Source organism: Myxine glutinosa, chromosome 4 (assembly GCF_964187855.1).
Source record: "Myxine glutinosa chromosome 4, kmMyxGlut1.1, whole genome shotgun sequence".
In the NCBI taxonomy this organism is placed as follows: domain Eukaryota; kingdom Metazoa; phylum Chordata; class Myxini; order Myxiniformes; family Myxinidae; genus Myxine; species Myxine glutinosa.
In genome coordinates this window covers 199,674,933-199,694,388 of record NC_136264.1, presented here as the reverse complement: position 1 = coordinate 199,694,388, position 19,456 = coordinate 199,674,933, and the positions used below count along the sequence as shown (strand labels likewise).

At 48.8% G+C, this 19,456-nt stretch overlaps 1 protein-coding gene across 1 annotated transcript in view; it reads right to left on the bottom strand.

Moving 5' to 3' along the window:
* Nucleotides 1-2,517: 2,517 nt before the first annotated feature.
* LOC137425627 (nicotinamide riboside kinase 2-like) overlaps nucleotides 2,518-19,456 on the bottom strand; it is a 121,946-nt gene continuing 105,007 nt past the window's right edge. Inside the window, exons 5-7 of the mRNA XM_078776898.1 lie at nucleotides 9,287-9,358; nucleotides 6,505-6,611; nucleotides 2,518-3,683 (exon numbers count right to left, since the gene is read on the bottom strand). Of these exons, the coding sequence (XP_078633024.1) occupies nucleotides 3,586-3,683; nucleotides 6,505-6,611; nucleotides 9,287-9,358 (277 nt within the window). The 3' untranslated portion in view covers nucleotides 2,518-3,585. The remainder of the gene's footprint in view (nucleotides 3,684-6,504; nucleotides 6,612-9,286; nucleotides 9,359-19,456) is intronic.

Here is a 19,456-nt window from a genome sequence, read left to right as displayed (position 1 = left end):
AATACATCGGAACCTTTGTCAGCAGACAGCAGGCTTTGTTAAATAAATGAAAAAAAATGGTGACAGGGAAACACGAAATGGCGGAATAATTTTTTTATCAGGTTTAACTTTGATAGGAATAAAACAAACCAAGGAACTCACCTCAGGCTCTCGAAAGGAAATAACTCGACAAAACAACACAATTCTCATACAAGTTTCACACTTTTGAATTCGGGAGGGGAATGCGAGGTGGAGGAGGTAAGAAACTCAAATTTGCCGTTGGGGTGTGGGGGAGGGAGGGGGGAGTGGTAACGGGTGACGTCGAGGCCACACCTACAAACCGTTAGGGGCGGGGGCGGGATGGGTTACGTCGAGGCCGCACCAGCAAACTGCTACAAACAAATAAATAAATAGTGAATTTACGATTTGATCTAGCAATATCATCATTAGCCATTGTCATAAAAAAACAAGTAGCTCATGTTCAACAGGAGGTCCAACTTGTTCTATGTGTTAAGTTTGGTGACAATTGACCCAGTAGTTTGGCACTTCATTAGCCTTTCGCACAGAGACAGACAGACACACAGAAAATGGCTTTTATTTATAAAAGTCATATATATATATATATATATATATATATATATATATATATATATATATATATATATATATATATATATATATATATATATATATATATATATATATATATATATATATATATATATATATATATATATAGTGCGTATCAAAAAAAAGTAATCCGAATTCAAGGGGTTAATGTGCAAAGGTTATTTATTTTGACAATTTACATGTGGTTTACTAATTAAGAGGAGATCCTCAGCTTTCCACTGATACCTTCCATGCATCATTGCTGTCACACATGACCGAGTACATGTTCATTGAAAATGACAAGTTCAAATCGCATTTTTACAAGTTTGGCTAATCGATGCAAGTCAGGATAATTGGTGCAAAATGAACGTCAGATGTGAACTTTTCTCAGGAATGATTGGCCTATATGCACCCACACCTTCAACATGTCCACGTCCCCTTTCAACACAAAGCTCACAGCGGCGGAGCATGCCCTGAACTGTTCATCTCACCATAGCTGTGTCATTGCGCAAAGCATCCAATTCATGTCGAATACAGCCCTGCAATTCGTCAAGATCATGGGGAGGAGTTACGAACACCTTGTTCTTTAAATGTCCCCAAAGGAAATAATCACATGGTGTGAGGTCAGGTGATCTTGGCGGCCATTCCACTGCATGGTTGAGGGCGATGACTCGGTCTCCAAAGAGTTCCCTCAGTCTATCTAGGAAAGTGATAAGACGATGTGCTGGGGCGCCGTCTTGGGCCCACCAGAGATATCTGAAGACACCAAGAAGCTGTCGCTCAAAGTTCTCCTCCAGCTGCGGTAAAACGTCATCATTGATCATCTGCACATACCTGTTACCATTGACATTCCTTTGAAAGAAAAATGGTCCAATCACCTGACCACTTCCACAAAGTCCCAACCAAACAGTCCACTTTTGTCGATTCATGTTGGTGTCAAAATTAAATTCCGGGGGTTGTCCTGTCGGTGCATATTCAAGAACATTATGGGTATTGACCTTGCCGTCCATGGCGAAAGCAGCTTCGTCGCCGATAACGAGATACCGCAGGAAATTGACATCTGCTTCGCAACGTGCTATCAACCATCCGGCAAGCACCAGCCTCCTGGCAAAATCCCTTGGCGTAAGTTGATGCCGGATGTGAATCCGATATGGATGTTGGTGGAGGTCCAGTCTTGTGATTCGGTTGAATGTTGCCGAAGGCAATCCTGTCCCATTTCGTCTTGCGCTGGTATCCCTCGGATGCTCCAAAACTTGCTACCTTACTGCTGCAATGTTCATTTCCGATCGCCCAGTACGCCTCCTCCCAGAATTCCCCTTGTTGCGGTTGAGGCTAGTGCCATGCTCTTGGTATTTTCTAACATTCGCCCAGATGGTTTTGGCTGCTGGAGGCTCCCTTTCTGGGAAACGTTCCCTGAACGCATCAAGAGTTCGCTGCAAACTTCCAGTTTGGTGAAAGGTTGTAACCACGAAGGTCCGCTGTTCAGTCGTAAGTTGAACCTTGTTTTCAATGACTCAGACTGTCTCTAAACCCATACACTGTAGGCCCATCTTAAATACCCATCTTAAACAAAGGATGACGCAACCGACGATTACCAGACCAGCTTAACAATTTTACATCATCAACTTGGCAGTCGACAAGTAATGCGTCCATTTAAAACTGTCTTGCACCGATTAGCCAAACTTGTAAAAATGCGATTTGAACTTGTCATTTTCAATGAACATGTACTTGGTCATGTGTGACAGCAATGATGCATGAAAGGCATCAATGGAAAGCTGAGGATCTCCTCATAATTGGTAAACCACATGTAAATTGTCAAACTAAATAACCTTTGCATATTAACCCCTTGAATTCGGATTACCTTTTTTTTGATACGCACTGTATGTATATATATATATATATCATTAATTCATTAATTCAACAAATTCAACAAATTCATTAATTCATTAATTCAACAATGAACATATCATTAATTACAAACAATGAATTCTACATCCAATAGTAAGGGTCCAAGCGTATGTTAACATTGCTCTGTACCAACACACCGCCAAACAGACAAGTAAATAATGTGACAAGGTAGCAGAGCAGATCACCAGCCATACCCTGTATATCATCCACAATATAAAATAGCTGCGAAAGGTGGTAATCAAAATCAGTCACAAAAAGGTGGTAATCAAAATCAGTCACAAAAAGGTGGTAATCAAAATCAGTCACAAAAAGGTGGTAATTAAAATCAGTCACAAAAAGGTGGTAATCAAAATCAGTCACAAAAAGGTGGTAATCAAAATCAGTCACAAAAAGGTGGTAATCAAAATCAGTCACAAAAAGGTGGTAATCAAAATCAGTCACAAAAAGGTGGTAATCAAAATCAGTCACAAAAAGTAAGTGACAATGGCGGCTGTTTTTTTAAATCTGATTTTGCAGGCAGGGCGATAAACCAACGTGTGTGCCATCCCTCGGCGCACCCATTGATGTGTGGACTTTACATTGGGCATCACAATTGCTGGAATTATTTGGTGATCCCACGGTCTCCTGCGGGAAGAGTAGGCGAGTTATCGCCGGCACCCTGAATCAATTCTAAATTCCTGCCTGGACTGTGGGTCTTAAAGGTTCATTGACACCAGGTTGCACTGGTTGATATCTTTGAGTGTGTGTTTGACCCATACTGCTGTGAGTTTGTTAGGAATTAAACTCCATCAATTCCCAATTTAAACTCCATCAAACTACTCTGGGATGTCTTGGAATTAGGCCTGAGGGTCACTAAACTACGTACAACTGAACCTGCACCTGATCTGAAGGAAGAACAATGGGATTAGGCCTCATTTCCACCAGCATTTGGTACAAGTATGTGACGCCCTAATATAAAGCGAATAAAAGATTGCGAATGAAAACCCGTATTGAAGGGGAATGAGAGTGAGTGGGAAAAATAATCTCAATTCCATTGCTCTGCCAAAACTCTTGCTGATGTAGGTTATTTGAGCCACATTAGTATTTTCTTTAATAGTTTTCATTATTGCAATTCACAAGAAGTTCCTTGATGTCTTTGAGGACGTGGTCAAATAGATCTTCTGTTGGCTTGGTTCCATCGAGATACACTGGGTGCAAAGGGCACAAAAATGCGTCAGAATACCTTTCTTTCTCTCCAAAATGTCCTTCCGTTCTCTATTCTGGATCAACTCCCTGTGTCTGCTGTCTCACGCTCTTCCATTCAATCTTTCAAACTTGCCTTCTCCCACATGAACCCATTATCTCGTCGCCTCTCACTGACCCCCTATTAATTCATTCATTCTCCCTCTTTCATTCCTGCCACTCAAACTCTCATTACCCTCACCATAGGGTATTGTTTTTAGGTCCGGTTGTCTGTCTGTATATCCGCACACAAAGTCCTAATGTAGGCCACAAGCGCCATCTAGTGGTCGTCAGTATAACAAGTTTTTTTTTTTGTCAACCGAGTTCCTCTATAAAGTATATGCAATTACAACGCGACTATGTCTATAAAGTACATACTATTAGAATGTGAGAATATCTCTATTGCTATTCTGTATGCAGCCTGTGGCTACTGGTTGCATCGTTGCTGTGCTGTGAGTGCAGCTGTGCCGTTTATGCAGTGCCCCCTGTTACTAGTAAGCTGGTACTCATTTTGCCAACCTTGGAAGGATGACAGGCTGAGTCAACCCAACCGGTTATTTAATGGCCTTACAGGGGCTGAAACTCGAGGCCCTAAGATCTTAAGCCGACCACCTTAACCGTTAAGCCAAGATCAGTATATCACTAAAGGATGTACTATTCAGAATGTGAGTGCATCTATAAAGTACGTACTATTAGAGCGTGCATATGTCACAAAAGTACAGAGCGTGAGTACAGTTATAGAGTATATATGATTGGAACGTAAGTACGTCTCGAAAATGAATACGATTGGATTGGAATTGAATGTATATATATATATATATATACATGTATATAAACCGAAAAGGTCAGTTTGTCCGCTGTGTTAAAATAACCTTACATCAATGCATCCTCGACACACCACACAAGCACACACATAGACACAGGTACGCACAGGCACGCACACTGGCACACACAGAGGCACACACAGGCATGCACAGGCACGCACAGACATGCACACTGGCACACACAGAGGCACACACAGGCATGCACAGCCACGCACAGATGCGAACAGGCACGCACAGACATACACACTGGCACACACAGACACACACAGGCACACGCAAACACATACAGGTACACACAGACACACACAGGCACGCACAGGCACACACAGGCACGCACGAACACACACAGACCCACACAGACACACAGCCACAAACAGGCACACACACGCATTCTTTATGTAAATGTGTACTGTGTAGTGCCACCTAGTGGTGGTGGCATAGTGTATTACAATTTCCTTTTCACTCCTCAGCCCAAATTGGGCTAAGGGTCACGGGCGTCGTCTGGACGTCCAGGCATCCGTCAACTTTTGGTTTCCGTCAATTTCAAGGAGAACGGCCTGTCCGATTAAATCCATTTTTGCAGTGTGTGTTGGGGTTGAGTAGAGGAAGGTTCCTTTCGAAAATGGGCGCGCTGCGATTTTCAATATGGCCGCCACGGCAGCCATCTTGAAATTGGTTTCCGTCAATTTCGAGCAGAATGGCTTGTCCGATTAAATTCATTTTTACAGTGCGTGTTGGGGTTGAGTAGAGGAAGGTTCCTTTCGAAAATGGGCGCGCTGCGATTTTCAATATGGCCGCCACGGTAGCCATCTTGAAATTGGTTTCCGTCAATTTCGAGCAGAACGGCTTGTCCGATTAAATCCATGTTTGCAGTGTGTGTTGGGGTTGGGTCGAGGAAGGTGCCTTTCGAAAATGGGCATGCTGCGATTTTCAATATGGCCACCATGGCAGCTATCTTGAAATTGGTTTCCATCAATTTCGAGCAGAACGGCTTGTCCGAATAAATCCATTTTTGCAGTGTGTGTTGGGGTTGAGTAGAGGAAGGTTCATGGCCGTGCTGCGATTTTCAATATGACCGCCACGGCAGCCATCTTGAAATTGGTTTCCGTCAATTTCAAGCAGAACGGCTTGTCCGATTAAATCCATTTTTGCAGTGTGTGTTGGGGTTGAGTAGAGGAAAGTTCCTTTCGAAAATGGGCATGCTGCGATTTTCAATATGGCCACCATGGCAGCTATCTTGAAATTGGTTTCCATCAATTTCGAGCAGAACGGCTTGTCCGAATAAATCCATTTTTGCAGTGTGTGTTGGGGTTGAGTAGAGGAAGGTTCATGGGCGTGCTGCGATTTTCAATATGACCGCCACGGCAGCCATCTTGAAATTGGTTTCCGTCAATTTCAAGCAGAACGGCTTGTCCGATTAAATCCATTTTTGCAGTGTGTGTTGGGGTTGAGTAGAGGAAAGTTCCTTTCGAAAATGGGCATGCTGCGATTTTCAATATGGCCGCCACGGCAGCCATCTTGAAATTGGTTTCCACCATGCATGGGCCGAGGGGTTACGCCCGCTTTGCGGTGCTATTTATTTTTCCTGGACAACGCTGAGATTAAAACAGTCTTCACATGGGTAAATTTGTCCTACTCGCCTTCCCCTCCCCACCCCCCCAACCCCTCTCCACCTTCCCCTCCCCACCCCCCTCTCACCACTCTCCACCTTCCCCTCCCTCCCTGCCCTCCATCTCCTCCCTAGCCATCCCCTAGCCACCCCCCTCCCTCCCCAACCCCCCCCCCCTCACCCCGCACACCCAACGCCCCCCCCCCCCACACCTCAGGCAATGCCGAGTACTTCAGCGAGTGTATCATGAAAATGAAAAAGTGTTTTTCTGTTTTCAGAACAAAAATATAAAGAAACATTCTGGGGAAGAACAAAGCTGTCTCATTGGTAGGTCTTTCGGAGTTGCCGACTTACCCACATCCACTTGTTCCTCTTCCATCCGTCTCCGATTGAGTTTGTACATTGGCCACACGTGGTCATCAAAGTAACTGGAAGGATCTGGGGGAAAGTAAGTCCTCGTGCTATGGAAGAAGAGGAGCAGACAATGTGAGACATTCTACCTGAATTTACAAAATTATATCGGTGATGTATGATGACATCTAGGGGATTACCATGATGTAATTACATGAGAGTAAAGTCAATGTCGCGCCATCACAGATCCTCACATTTCCCATCTAAAGCAAAGTGGAAAAATGGCAAAAAAGTTCCACAAGGAGTGACCAAACATCAAACTTTGAGTTAAAATATTTTTTCCCGTTTTGACCTCTGTGACTCAATGGCCCATCCCCCTGGGGCATGAACCGGGGGTCAAATCCAAAAAATCGTGCCATATTTCATGCGGCCCCCAATGCTGATTACATATGAAAAGTTTAATTTAAAAATGTTTAAAATGTGACTGTACTTGAATTATTTGGTATTTGACATTTGACCCCCCCCACCCCCCGCCCCAGAGGGCGGGGCCACTAGTGATACTGCTCTTGCGCATTCTTGCCATGTGGTGATCATAAGTACCAGGTTTGGTGAAATTTCTGCACAAACGTTTAGGATTTTGAGGATAGGATTTTGAGGATAGCGTGACAGACAGACAGAGGCGACAATACCCCCCATCCCCCACCCCTTTTTTCAAAAAGCATGGGTATAAACACTAAAGTACAAACATTATTAGACCTGACTAGCATTAGCTGAGTCAACTTAAGGTTGAGTGAATCTTTGGAGGTTAGATAACCATTGTGATAAATGTCTCCATGAAGGAATTCATGGTTCAACAGTGAGCAACAATTATTTATTTTTTTGTCTAAAGAGTCAAGGCTCGTGGAAGAGCTAGAACATTGAATGAATCAGTATCCTGTGCCGTCACTTCCCCCCAAGCACAGTGGCTGTGTGAAGTGTTTTTCTCGTCAGTATGTCCATGTGTGTTTGTGTGAGTGCATGCATGCCAGCTCTATTACGAGACTTAGCCCATGCCATTTCATGTCTCATGAGACAGAGACAGAGACAGAGACAGAGACAGAGAGACAGAGAGACAGAGACAGAGACAGAGAGACAGAGAGACAGAGAAGGATGGAGGGAAACAACAGCAGGGTTGATGGATAAAATGGGGAGACTTGGCCAAATAATGAGTGTCTGGTGAGGAGGAATCTGGTGGAGTTGGATGCATGTGGTGGACAATATGGATGGATATAAAAGCAAACACTCAGGCAGGAAAAACTGGAAACTTGGAAGGAGGTGGACTTGGGGTGGGGAATGGGGTTAACAGGGGTAGAGGAGATCATGGTTCTGGATGGGGGTGATCTGAGCTGCTGGTGAATAGCTGTCTTGAAGTTCTGGAGGGAAGAATGAGATTGTAGGGAATGTGGAAGTCCGTTCCACAGGTGGGGAAAAAAGAGGAACGAATGTGTGAAGGTGAGCAGTGATCCTGGATTTTGGGTGTTTACCAGAAGACGGTTCATCATCATCGGGTCGATCTCGATTGGAAATTGTGTCTTTCGGATGCTAATTATACTCATGTGGTCACAAGTTCTATATGAGTACGCAGTATTCTTTTTGTCAGAATTTATGATCTTCACCGTTGCAATGCCAGGTAACAAGTCTTTCTTCTTCGCCATTTCAACTACTGAGGCAGGGCCGCCATCAGGATTTGTGGCATTGAGGTTTACTCCTCAAGGTTTTCACTATACCTTGTCTGTCCCCTACCCTCTGACCTGCCTGGTTTGGTTATACCTGTCCAGTATAGCTCACTGGATCATCGGGGCACGCAAGCATAAATATAATTCATTTGAAACTACCAAGTATTGCCAGATTCACAGAGGCTCCCATGTCCACCCAAAAAGCAGACAGGCCAACAACCTGTCTGCAGACATCAGAGCAACAGGCCTTGTGCTTTTGCCTCATAGTGGGAGATGCTTCTAATTTTAGGGGAAAAAGGCCATAGGGGAAAACCAACTCCATTGAGCTAAGGACAAACGGCTTTTACTCCTAATAATAGGAATTGAATAGACCTTTATGAACCTTGACCAAAAATAAATTTCAAAGCGATGGAGAGCCAGTGAATTTCCACGATTGAAAGAAAATGGACAAAACTCACTGAATTGGCGACTTGCAAAAGAAAACAGAATCTGACATGGAAAAAAATATCCCATAAACTTGACAGAGACGGACAGACAGAGACAGACAGACATGAACCAATTGCTTAACCCTGCTTCTCGCTTCATGTTTCACATTTATGCCAATTTACATACTGCCTCGACTATGTACTTCCTGTGTGGGCAAGCGTACAGTACATGGACTAATTTTTTTTAAAGTAACAAGTCCCATAGATACAGTTTCCACATTTTCCCCACCTGGCGTTTATAATTTTATCCCCTCATTTTTGTGTCACCCTGATGGCAAAATGGCAAAATGCACCACCCAGGGGCTGTTCCTCGGTCATAAGGGGGGTACTGGTGGCCTTTAGGTGCGGAGATTTGAGGAAAATTGTATTGTTTTTCAATTCAAGTGCACAAATAATGCTTCTTTTTCCATTATTAATTTGAAACTGAATTTTTTTTTCCAACAGAATTAACTGGATCTAACAATGACAATTTATGATACTCGTATAGCATGATTGTTGGTTGTGTTTCCTTGCACAGCTTTGCAGAAAAGCAACCTGTTTTTTTGTTGTGAATAATAAAAACAAATTACTCAATTTGATCATCACCTTCTCCTTCTCTTGCTCTCTTCGTAAGGCACTTGGATGAAGTATCGCCGGTCAAACACTGCGATCAGTGGGCTGGAAACAAGAGAAGATGCAGTTTGTTTCAAGTTATCGAAACTGCAAAACTTTCACTCTACCTAAAGGTTACTATGCAAGTTTATCTAAATATGCAAGTTGGGCTTGAAGGAGAAAAAAAAGAATGGATAATGATTCTATATCTGTGCACAAAATAATATCATGTACAGTAAACAACAGGCATTTTAAGGCCATTTTCCCTGCTAGAGCGGGGGTTAGCCTTGCGGTCCCCATGACAATCTTCTCCATTTTGCCCTATTTTCTGCATCTCCCCTTGTTAACCCACTTGCCCGCATTTCTTCTTCCACCATCTTTAGCCAAGTCTTTCTCGGTCTTCCCCGTCCTCTACTTCCTTCTACATTCATTTCCATCACTCTTCTCAACCAGTCACTTTCATCCTTCCTCAACACATGACCAAACCATCTCAACCTGTTCCTATTCACAGCATCAATCGCAGGCTCTATTCCCATCATCTTTCGCAATTCATCATTTGTCTTACTCTCTCTCAGCGATACTCCGCACATCCACCGAACCATTCGCATTTCCACCCTTTCCAGCCTTCGTTGCTGCTCTACGTTCATTACCCATGTCTCACTCCCATAAATCATAACACTTCTTACACATGCAGCTTCTCACACAATATCATGTACAGTATATAAAGATGCATTTTAAAACTATATGCAGAATTATTTATTTGTCAATTGACGATACGAGCTGGACCCACTCCCTCGTGCATATCCCTTGCACATCTACCAGTTTTCAACTATTTCCTTTCAACGGTTTAGGAGTGCATAAGAGTCAAAAACAAACAATCACTTCTTCAATTATATATTGTATGATTCACATGAAACAAATCCTAAATAGCCCTGGCTACCACCATACTCATGTCAATGAGGAAAGGTCATCTAAAAACCTCCATTATTAATCTCGACAACGAACTAACTAAATATAAATCTCGACAACTAATTCCGAGGGGAAATCGTGAGGCTCCGACATTTGGAATCCAAAGCTTTCAACATCTTGGAGTCTTCCACAAAGAAGCAGAACACGCGCCTGCTGTTCTCTTGCCAGACAGGTCACTGGCCTCTGATTTTGAACTTCATTCGTACTCCCTCTGTTCTTAGTCCCTCCGGCCTCAGAGATTCTCTCGGTCGTAAAAGTACTTGCATTAACTTTCTCCCTATTAAACACACAAAATTCAGACTCACTTCTCAACTCCACTACGTTTTTCATATTTTCTACCATTTGGGGAACTTCCTTCCTCGTTATATTAATTCCCACTCTTCCTTCTATGACCTCAAGTTTACAGTACACCACCATCGCAGATCATCCCACATCCCGACACATGATAGTTTCCGTTTTCATTAACTAGGCTTACCATACATCCGGTTTTTCCTGGACAAGTCCTCCTTTTTGGTCCTTAAATCCCTGTGTGGTCAGTTTTTTAAAAACATATAAAAATATCCGGGATTTTGCCATTTTTTGTTTTTGCATTTGCAAGGGGATACATTTTAAGATTGGAGATACTTTTTTACCTCACTTAAATGGTTAAGCCATATTTGTATATTTTATTAGTGAAGGAACTGCGCTCCAACGCGAGTCGAAATAATTGACGCGACCAAAGACGGAATTCGTCCGAGTTGCTTTATTGAAACAAAACAGCTCAGGTATTCTGACAAGCCCGTTTTTCGGGCAACAATATATATACACATTTATGTCGGGAAGTTTGCCCGGCAAAAGCTATACCGGGCATGCCCGGGTATCAAGGGCGAGCCTTGGAAAGGCGAGTCTGGACCTGCCCGGGCGTGTTTGGCTGCGGCCTGGCAAGTCGAGGCTGGGCGTGCCCGGGCGCTCTGGGCGAGCACTGGAAAGGCGATAGCGGGCATGCCCGGACGCTCTGGGCGAGCCCTGGAAAGGCGATAGCGGGCATGCCCGGACGCTCTGGGCGTGCCCTGGAAAGGCGATAGCGGGCATGCCCGGACGCTCTGGGCGAGCCCTGGAAAGGCGATAGCGGGCATGCCCGGACGCTCTGGGCGAGCCCTGGAAAGGCGAGAGCGGGCATGCCCGGGAAAGACGAGACCGGGCGTGCCCGGGAGGTTCAGGCGTGCCCGGGAACAGTGAGTCCGGGCATGCCCGGGAGAGGCGCGTCTGGCCGTGTTCTGGCCGGTGCAAGGCGATTATGTACATCCAGCGGTAACCGCTACACACGCCCCTCCAGAATCGACCTGCACCGGCAGGGTCAATTTAAGGGGGGTCCGGATGACCCGGCCGAAGCGACCCCTGGAGGGTCGTGGGGAGGGGTCTGACGTGGTGGTGGGTGGTCGAGCGGGGGGAACTGTGGACGGGGGGCGGCCTCGCCGCGGAGGAAGGGCCAACCGTGGTGGTCGGTCGACGTCCATGTGCGCCGGTTTGAGGCGGTCCACAGAAATCCGGTCTGGCCGGCCGCCGAAGTCGACGATGAAAGACTTGTCGCCCCGTCGCAGGACCCGGAAGGGCCCGTCGTACGGCGGCCGGAGTGGCCCCCGGTGCGCGTCATGACGCACAAAGACGTACTCCGCTGTGCGAAGTGCCGGGGGGACGTAGGACTGGGGGCCACCGTGGCGGGACGTCGGCACGGGGGCAAATCGTCGGGCGGCCTCCTGGAGGCCCGAGCGCTGGCGAGCGGCGGACCAGGGACTGGTAGCGTCAGGCACGAATTCGCCCGGGACGCGGAGTGGCTGGCCGTAGACGAGCTCGGCGGCGGACGCCTGGAGGTCTTCCTTGGGGGCCGTGCGAAGGCCCAAAAGGACCCACGGCAGCCGGTCGGCCCAACCGTCATCCTGAAGGCCGGCCATGAGTGCGGCCTTCATGGAGCGGTGAAACCGCTCGCACAACCCATTGGCTTGGGGGTGGTAGGCCGTGGTGCGGTGCAGCGTGACCCCCAACGAACGGGCGACCGCGCCCCAAAGCTCAGACGTGAACTGTGGGCCGCGGTCGGATGAGATGTCCGCTGGTGCGCCGAAGCGCGTGACCCAGGTGGCGATGAACGCCTGCGCCACGTCGGCGGTGGTGGTGGAGGTGAGGGGCACGGCCTCCGGCCACCTGGTGGTCCTGTCCACCATGGTGAGCAGGTGGGTGAACCCCCGCGAGGGGGGCAGGGGACCCACCAGGTCCACGTGGACGTGGTCGAAACGCCGTTCAGGCACGGCGAAAGGTGCCAGCGGGGCCTGGGTGTGGCGGTGGACCTTGGCTCGCTGGCAGGCCGTGCAGGCGTTGGCCCAGTCGCGGATGTTTCGTCGAAGGCCGTGCCAGACGAAACGCGCCGACACCAGCTTCTGAGAAGCTTTCCGGCCCGGGTGAGAAAGGCCGTGGATGGAGGCGAAGATGCGGCGCTGCCAGGAAACGGGCACGATGGGGCGAGGCTGGCCCTGGGAGACGTCGCAGAGCAGGACGGTGCCCGCGAAGGGGATGTCGGCCAGGCGGAGGCCCGTGTCCGCCACGCGGAGTGCCTGCACCGAGGCGTCGGTGGTCTGGTCGGCCGCCATGAGCGTGAAGTCCACGCCGAGGTGGACCGCGTTCGCGCTGGCCCGCGAAAGGCAGTCGGCCACGGCGTTGTCTTTGCCGGCGACGTGCTGGATGTCCGTGGTGAACTCCGACACGGCGGAGAGGTGGCGCTGCTGGCGGGCCGACCACGGCTCCGTGACCTTAGCCATTGCGTAGACCAACGGCTTGTGGTCGACGAAAGCCGTGAACGGGCGGCCCCCCAGGAGGTGTCGGAAATGGCGAACGGCCAGGAATAGCCCGAGCAGCTCGCGGTCGAACGTGCTGTAGTTTAACTCATTCGGCCGGAGTTGCCGGCTGAAAAAAGCGAGTGGCTGCCAAACCCCGTCCACCCATTGCTCATGGACGGCGCCCACCGCGTAGTTGGAGGCGTCCGTAGTGAGGGCGATGGGCGCGTTGAGCACCGGGTGAGCCAGCAGCATTGCGTCGGCGAGGGCCCGTTTGGCACTGGCGAAGGCCGCGTCCATGGCCGCGGACCAAACAATGTCATGCTTGGCCGGCTTGCCCCAGAGGGCCTCGTAAAGGGGCCGCATGAGCTGAGCAGCGCGGGGCACGAATCGGTGATAAAAATTCACCATGCCGAGGAACTCTTGGAGGGCCTTGATGGAACGGGGACGCCGGAACGTGGTGATGGCCTCGACCTTGGTCGGCAGCGGCACGGCCCCGGTCTTGGTGATGCGGTGGCCCAAAAAGTCAACGGTCGTCGCGCCGAAGTGGCATTTGACCGGGTTGACAATTAAGCCGTGCTCGCTGAGGCGACCGAACAGTGTTCGGAGGTGGAGGAGGTGCTCGGCGTGGGACGTGCTGGCGACGAGGATGTCGTCCAGATAGACAAAAAGAAACGGCAGGTCGCGCAGCACGCCGTCCATCAAGCGCTGGAACGCCTGGGCCGCGTTCTTGAGGCCAAACGGCATCCGCAAAAATTCGAACAGGCCGAACGGCGTGATGACGGCCGTCTTCGGGACGTCGGCCGCCCGGACAGGTACCTGGTGGTAGCCCCGTATCAGGTCAATTTTCGAAAAGATGACCCGTCCCGCCAAACGGGCGGAAAAGTCCTGAATATGCGGGATCGGGTACCTGTCGGGGGTGGTAGCGTCATTGAGACGGCGGTAGTCGCCACACGGGCGCCATCCACCCCCCGGCTTTGGCACGATGTGCAGTGGCGAGGCCCACGCGCTATCGGAGCGCCGCACGATGCCGAGGTGCTCCAACGCGTCGAATTCGGCCTTTGCCACGGCGAGCTTGGCTGGGTCGAGGCGGCGGGCCCTGGCGTAGACCGGCGGGCCCGTAGTGGGTATGTGGTGCTCGATCCCGTGCCGCACCGCGACGGCCGAAAATGTCGGCCGCGTGAGGGCCGGGAATTCCACGAGCAGGCGAGTGAACTCGTTCGTTGCCGGGAGGGCGCACGCCAGTTCGGTCGGCGCGGAGCTGCTCATTGTGCACGCCAGGGAGCTGAAGGTCTCGGCGTGGACAAGGCGACGTCGTTTGACGTCGACCAGCAGCCCGTGCGCGCAGAGGAAGTCGGCGCCCAGCAAAGCCACGGGGACGCTGGCGGTAACAAAAGTCCATTGAAAGCGCTGGCTGCCGAAGCAGAGGGTGACAACGCGTGGGCCGAAAGTGCGTATGGCCGAGCCATTAGCAGCGACCAAAGAGGGGCCGCAAACTGCGTCCAGCCTGTCCTGCTCGGAGGCAGGTATGACGCTCAGTTGGGCGCCGGTGTCGCACAGGAAACGCCGTCCAGACGCTTTGTCCCGAATAAACAGCAAGTTGCCCGAGTGGCCGGCGCTCATGGCTGGGAATGAACGCCGGCCCGGCCGTTTCCCGACCTGTCGAAAGTGCACGGGGGCCGGCACGTCCGAGCCTTGTGTCCGAACCTGGCGTGGTAATAACACCACGCCCGGTCAGGTGGAGGCCCCGGCCGTCGTGTCGGAAGCGGGCGGTGCGGCGTGGCGGCCGCCAGTTGCACCGGCAGTTCGGCCTCCAACCGCGCAGGGCGCTCGGGCGTCGCCTCGGACGGCGGCGGGCTCCAGGTAACCGCGCCGATGTGCTGGCCCGCCGAGGAGATCTTATCGGCTTCCCTGGCGAGGGCGCGGGAATCCGTGATCAACGTGCCAGCCAGGGCGAGGCGTACCGGGTTAGGCAGCTGACGGAGGAACAGCTCCCGGAACAGGAATGCCGGAGAGTGCTCGCCGAGCAACGAGAGCATATAGTCCATGCGCTCGGACGGGCGCGTGTCGCCGAGCTCGGGCAGGTCAAGCAGGCGCCGTGCGCGTGCTGCCGGTGAGAGGGCGAAAGCGCCGAGGAGGAGCATCTTCAGCGCGTCGTATTTGTCAGCAGCCGGCGGGTGCTGGAGGAGGCTCAAGGCGCGGGCCGCCGTGGTGGAACCGAGCGCCGCCACAACATGGTGGAAGCGGGTGTCGTCCGCGGTGATGCCTCGCAGGGCGAACTGGGAGTCCGCCTGGGCGAACCAAACAGCCGCGTGAGTCTCCCAGAAGGTAGGCAGTTTAAGCGTCACTGCCGTATCCATGTCGGTAGGTCACCAATGAAGGAACTGCGCTCCAACGCGAGTCGAAAGAATTGACGCGACCAAAGACGGAATTCGTCCGAGTTGCTTTATTGAAACAAAACAGCTCAGGTATTCTGACAAGCCCGTTTTTCGGGCAACAATATATATACACATTTATGTCGGGAAGTTTGCCCGGCAAAAGCTATACCGGGCATGCCCGGGTATCAAGGGCGAGCCTTGGAAAGGCGATAGCGGGCATGCCCGGACGCTCTGGGCGAGCCCTGGAAAGGCGATAGCGGGCATGCCCGGACGCTCTGGGCGAGCCCTGGAAAGGCGAGAGCGGGCATGCCCGGGAAAGACGAGACCGGGCGTGCCCGGGAGGTTCGGGCGTGCCCGGGAACAGTGAGTCCGGGCATGCCCGGGAGAGGCGCGTCTGGCCGTGTTCTGGCCGGTGCAAGGCGATTATGTACATCCAGCGGTAACCGCTACATTAGGATGATAAAATGTGGTTATGTCATGTTTGGACCAGGACCGTTTGGTACAAGTCTGTACTAGTCCCTCATGGCGTAATGGACGTGTTCAAACATGGATACTCACATGTCCACTTCCTGCCCAACCTGCAGTGAGAGGGTCCAGTGGCGTGCTCAGTCTGCAATCCAGTGTCTTTTCCGAGTCACTACCGTACGCACTTGTTTGATTTTCTTCAATAGTTCTTTATTTGATGTTTAATTTCACTACCCCAACACACAATGCCAAAAATAAAGTGTATATTTATCTGCAGAACTAAAGACAAAATTCCCGTGTTTTTGAAGTGGTCGAAAAGAATGGGAAACCGAGAAGGAAGGGGAAGCTTGGTATGTAGAGCTGGTACGTACGTCTCTGTGGTAAATAAAGGTGCTCTTGATTTATAATATTATGTTGATTCAGCCAAGCACAATATTTCCAGTAAAAATTCAGTATTTCAACTGGAAGAATGGCGGTTTGCAGTCAAAATGAATCGAGGTCCGGAACACACCTAATGTGACTGCCGATACGATTGCTCAATACGTAAAGGAAACGTTTTCAAGAGTGTCCCCTTTTTTCGGAGTCTCCCTCTCCGGAGTGTCCTCTTTTTTCGGAGTCTCCCTCTCCGGAGTGTCCTCTTTTTTCGGAGTCTCCCTCTCCGGAGTGTCCTCTTTTTTGAAAGTTCAAATATGGTAACCCCACATAAACCCTCTCGTACCTCTCACCATTTACTTGGAAGAATTGCTATGTTTCCTTCCCTTCTCTCTCTCTCCTCCTCTTACTTCATCCCTTGTGAGATTCACATGTTGTTCCATTGACTCACTGTCAGGAGGTTGCCTTGGAACAGCAACGATTTTAGGTTGCAACTCTTTTTGGTTCTATTTTCTCTTCTACAGTCACGTGAAAAAGTAAGGACACCCCATGTAAAGTTTGGACTTTTTCAACATATTTCGACATACAGCTATTTGATCTTAATTTCAACAATATTGATAGATAAAGGTGATATAATATAACAACTATCATGAAACATTTACATTTTGTAGTCCATTGTATAATTTAAATAAACATAAATGCAAATTCCGCATGTGGAAAAAGTAAGTACACCCTTGGCTCTAATAGGTGGTATTGCCCCCTTTGGCAGAAACGACCTCAAGTAGGCGTTTCTTATAACTGTCTACCAGTCTCTGACATCGACTGGGAGAAATTTTTGCCCACCCCTCTGTGGAAGTGTAACTCAGTGTAACTCATTGGTTGGAACTGGTAATGAACCAAGGTACGAGCAGGTGGTCGTAAGAATGTCAGGAATGCATCTCGCCCTGTCGAAGCTGGGAGTCCTGTTGTGTAGCTTTAGCACGACCCCGGGCTAACACACATTCCCAAGCCCGTACTATTGTCTTTCATCGGGATGCAAAGAGGATGAAGCAAATTCCCAGCAGGGAGGAGCGAGTTGGTGCCAGGAAGGCGAGCAGGATGACTGAGTAACATTGCTGTGGAGAAGGGATTACGATTTCAGCGCACAGAGGATTAACTGAAGTTTGCCCATATAAACAGAAGAGACTTTGAGTCAAGGAGCACTCATCCTCAGAAGCCCTGCCCGACGGAATGAACGCGTACCACGAGTACGGCGCTGCGGAGAAGACATCGGCCACGAAAGAGGGACTATCAGGATAGAGTTACCTGGTCCATTGAGTTAAACGGTAGTTATTTGGTATTGGAATGAAGTGAACAACCAGTTAATAAAGTCTGGAACTTTGTAAACCTGTGACATCATTGGAGTCTTGAGTCTCACAACACTTCCACGACACCTCCATGCAGAATTCTTTCAGTTGTGCGATGTTTGAGGGGTTTCTTGCATGCACAGCTCGTTTCAAATCCCCCCACAACATCTTGATGGGATTTAGATCCAGGCTTTGACTTGGCCATTCCAGAACCTTCCATTTCTTTCTTTTCAGCCTTTCCTTGGTGGATTTACTGGTATGTTTAGGGTCATTGTCATGTTGCAAGGTCCACTTTCGGTTGAGCTTCAACTTTCTGACAGATGGCCTCACATTATCCTCAAGCACCCTCTGGTACAATGAAGAATTCATAGTGGATTCTATGATGGTGAGCTGCCCAGGCCCTGATGCAGCAAAGCTGCCCCAAACCATAATATTTCCACCACCATGCTTTACAGTTGGTATCAGGTTCTTGTGGTCAAATGCTGTCTTTAGTTTTCGCCAAACATGTCTTCTGGTACTGTGGCCAAATAGCTCGACCTTTGACTCATCTGTCCAGAGCACATTGTTCCAGAAGTGCTGGTCTTTGCCGTGGTGTTCATTGGCAAACTTTTAGTCTTGCCCTGATGTTCTTTCTGGACAGCAAAGGTTTCCTCCTGGCACACCTCCCATGTAGATCAAATTTGTGCAGCCTCTTTCTAATGGTAGACTCATGCACTTTGACATCAACAGTGGCAAGATCTACCTGTCGGTCCCGTAATGACATTCTGGGGTTCTTGGAGACTTCTTTCAGCATCTTGTAGTCTGCTCTCGGGCGGAACCTGCTGGGGCGGCCTGGCCTGAACAAGTTTGCAGTTGTTTGAAATCTTCACCACTTGTAGATGATCTTCCGGAAAGTTGAATGATTGATTTCAAATTGTTTGGAGATCTTTTTAAATCCCTTCCCAGACTCGTAGGCATCTATAACCTTCTTTCTGAAGGCCTCAGAGAGCTCTTTTGATCTAGGCAAGGTGATGCCGCACACTTCAACAACAAAGAGCAAACCAAACTAAATGTCTGAGGTTTATATAAGACAGGTTCCTCCAAGATCCTCTCTAACGATGTTCTAATCATTTGCACCTGAGCTGGTGCACGTGATTCTAATTTTATGTATTTGAAGTAGTGATAAATGTAGGGGTGTACTTACGTTTTCCACATGCGAAATTTGCATTTATGTTTATTTAAATTATACAATGGACTACAAAATGTAAATGTTTCATGATATTTGTTTTATTATATCACCTTTATCTATCAATATTGTTGAAATGAAGATCAAATAGCTGTATGTTGAAATATGTTGAAAAAGTCAAAACTTTACATGGGGTGTACTTACTTTTTCACGTGACTGTAATTCCACTCTGGATGACTAACATTCCATCTCCCTCTGATGCACCCCTTACCAATCCTATGCCCCTTCCTATAATCTCTTTCCATGCAGTCAAAAAAGTCCTCCTCTCTCTGGACACAAGCAAGGCGTACGGACAAGATGGCATTCCTCCTTGTGTCTTGAAGGAGTGTGCTTCAGAACTTGCACCTATGCTTGCTCGTTTGTTTCGTTTTTGTTAAAAAACCCAAACTTTTCCTCTTTCCTGGAAACATGCCTTAGTGCAGCCTCTTTTAAAGAAGGGTGATCGTTCAAACCCTTCCAACTAACGTCCTATTGCTCTGACTTCTACTATTTTCAAAGTCTTTGAATGTCTTCTCAATAACCATTTCCTCCAGCATCTTGAATCTCACAGTCTTGTATCTGACCATCAATATGGCTTTTGCAAGGCAAGATCTACTGGTGATATC